The sequence below is a fragment of the Monoraphidium neglectum genome (genome assembly GCF_000611645.1).
Source record: "Monoraphidium neglectum strain SAG 48.87 unplaced genomic scaffold scaffold04376, whole genome shotgun sequence".
NCBI classification, from domain to species: domain Eukaryota; kingdom Viridiplantae; phylum Chlorophyta; class Chlorophyceae; order Sphaeropleales; family Selenastraceae; genus Monoraphidium; species Monoraphidium neglectum.
In genome coordinates, this window is record NW_014009253.1 from 1 (window position 1) to 2,142 (window position 2,142).

Below are 2,142 nucleotides of genomic sequence, written 5' to 3' on the forward strand. Positions count from 1 at the left end.
GGGTAGGGGAGAGCGGCGCGGCCCAGAAATTGAGAGGAAGCTGGATGTGTACGAGGGCTGTGCTGCCAAGTGATCATGGCGCTGTGGCCGAAGCGTGCATCACACAATCAGCCGACCGACCGCCTGCCTCATGACCAACCCCTCGGCAGCGCGCGTGCGCCGCGCACCTGGCCGTAGGTGTACCCCGCGCCTCGCGGCGAGATGCCCCAGCCCATGCGGTCGTCGGGGTCGCTCCACAGCAGGTCGCACATGGGGCCCTGGAAGGGTTGTTTGGCGGGGTGAGGGAGCATGGCGGCCCAGCTGCATGAGGAAGCAAATGGCTGGTCAGAAGGAAACTGGTGTGAGGAGCCATGCATGCAGAGGAGCACGGAGCATGCACACCTGCAGACGCATGATGGTAAATGGGGGAGGGTCTGACCGGCCGGCTGGCGCGGGGCATAGGCCGCCGCGTTTGCCCTGGCTGCAGCTGCCGTTTTTGCGCAGCTGGGTCCGCACCTCGTGGGGCACCTCTTCGAATCTGCTGAGGCCGTTGATCTGGTCCACCGTGTCCATCTGGGGCGACAGGCCTGCGGGCGTGGCGCAAGGTGCGAGAGCGCCTAGCACGCAGAGCAGCCGAGGGTCGCTGCCGGCTCTGCTGCGCAGTCCTGGTGGAAGGCACAAACCCCCCGGCGTCGTGAAAGCGCGGAGCTTGCAGTGTTGTGATGCGCGGCGCGTCGAAGCGAGGTGCAAGTGTGTGTCGCCACGTGCTGAGCGGCGCGCCGTGCCTGCTGCTCACCGGCGTGGGGGCAGAAGAGCTGGTTCTCAATCACGGCCGCCAGGGGCAGACTGTCAAACAGGTCGGTCAGCACCTAGGGCCAGTGGTGCATGTATGAGTGGGGACGAAACGTACGGTAAGGTTGAGAGGTGTGTTGCGTGGTGCAGGGTAACCAAAAGCGGGCGTGCAACAGGCTCGTGACCACCGCCAGGCGTGCGCACTGCAGCCTCCTGCAGGGAGAGGCAGTCCTTTGGCCGTGCTGCAAGGAACGGCTTCAGGACCCCCACCTGCCATATCCGCGGGCTGCCGTATTTCCGCAGGCACTCCTCGTAAAAGCCGTACACCTGGCGGTCGCATGCCGCGGGTGCGGGCCGCATGTTGCGCCTGTGGGTTGACCCCACAACAAAGCTTCCAACCAGCCAGCCAACCAACCAGCCAGCCAGCCAGCCGTCCACCATGGCGGCATCAACCAGGCGGGGCTAAACCATCACAGGAACGAGTGTTGCCGGCTGCGCAGAACCATAGATGCATAACCCGCCTTGCATGCCCAGCCCCCTCACCTGTGTGATCTGCCGGCTCTCGTGGTTGCCGCGGATGATGACAACGCGCTGCGGCCACCGCACCTGCATGCGCCGCAACAAGGGGCTTAGGCAGTGGCAGTGGCACGGCCCACGGCCCAGCGGATGGTTGCCCAGCGCCCTCCAGGCCCGATCCCGCGTCATGGCCGTTCCACCCCCACACCTTCAGTGCTATGACCATGCAGACCGTCTCCACGCTGTAGTATCCGCGGTCCACATAGTCCCCCAGAAACAAATAATTGGTGTCAGGCGCCCGCCCTGGCAGTGTGTGTGTGTGTATGTGTGTGTGAGAGTGCAAATCGTGCATGTGCAGTGTATGTGTGTGTGTATTTATGGGTGCATGTGCGTGCATGAATATGTGTTCAAAGGGGATGGTAAGGAAGAAAGAGGGGGGGGGAGAAGCATGTGTGCATGGATATATGGGCGCTTTTGGAGGACAAAGCGAGCACGGGTTGGCTGTTGGCAGGGCAAGGGGTGAGCATGAGCCGCAAAGGCGACACAACACGATGAGACCTTCCCGAGGGATGCAAAACGGGCACCGTAACTCCACGTACGCCCGCACCGCCGCCACAATTGGCCCTACTTCAGCAAGGCAGTCTGCGCCTTCGCCTCCACAGGATCCGCCCCTGCGCCCACCCGCAATCTTGAATATCTCGAGTAAGTCGTGGAACTGGCCGTGGGTGTCGCCCACCACTACCACAGGCGCCTTCACGTGCGTCACATTGGGCTCCTGCTGCAGCAGCTCCTGCGCAGGACCATGCACGGGCAGCCGAACCAAACGTGCACACCGCGGGGGGGGGGGGGGGGGGG

The 2,142-nt window shown here is 63.8% G+C and overlaps 1 protein-coding gene across 1 annotated transcript in view; it reads right to left on the minus strand.

Annotated features, from left to right (window-relative positions):
* Positions 1 to 128: 128 nt before the first annotated feature.
* The window catches only part of MNEG_14279 (protein phosphatase 2 (formerly 2A),catalytic subunit), a gene marked incomplete at both ends in the record, with an annotated part of 3,054 nt that continues 1,040 nt past the window's right edge, over positions 129 to 2,142 (minus strand). The window contains 7 exons of the mRNA XM_014037249.1: positions 129 to 257; positions 496 to 566; positions 776 to 848; positions 1,042 to 1,098; positions 1,315 to 1,377; positions 1,496 to 1,590; positions 1,969 to 2,077. Of these exons, the coding sequence (XP_013892703.1) occupies positions 129 to 257; positions 496 to 566; positions 776 to 848; positions 1,042 to 1,098; positions 1,315 to 1,377; positions 1,496 to 1,590; positions 1,969 to 2,077 (597 nt within the window). The remainder of the gene's footprint in view (positions 258 to 495; positions 567 to 775; positions 849 to 1,041; positions 1,099 to 1,314; positions 1,378 to 1,495; positions 1,591 to 1,968; positions 2,078 to 2,142) is intronic.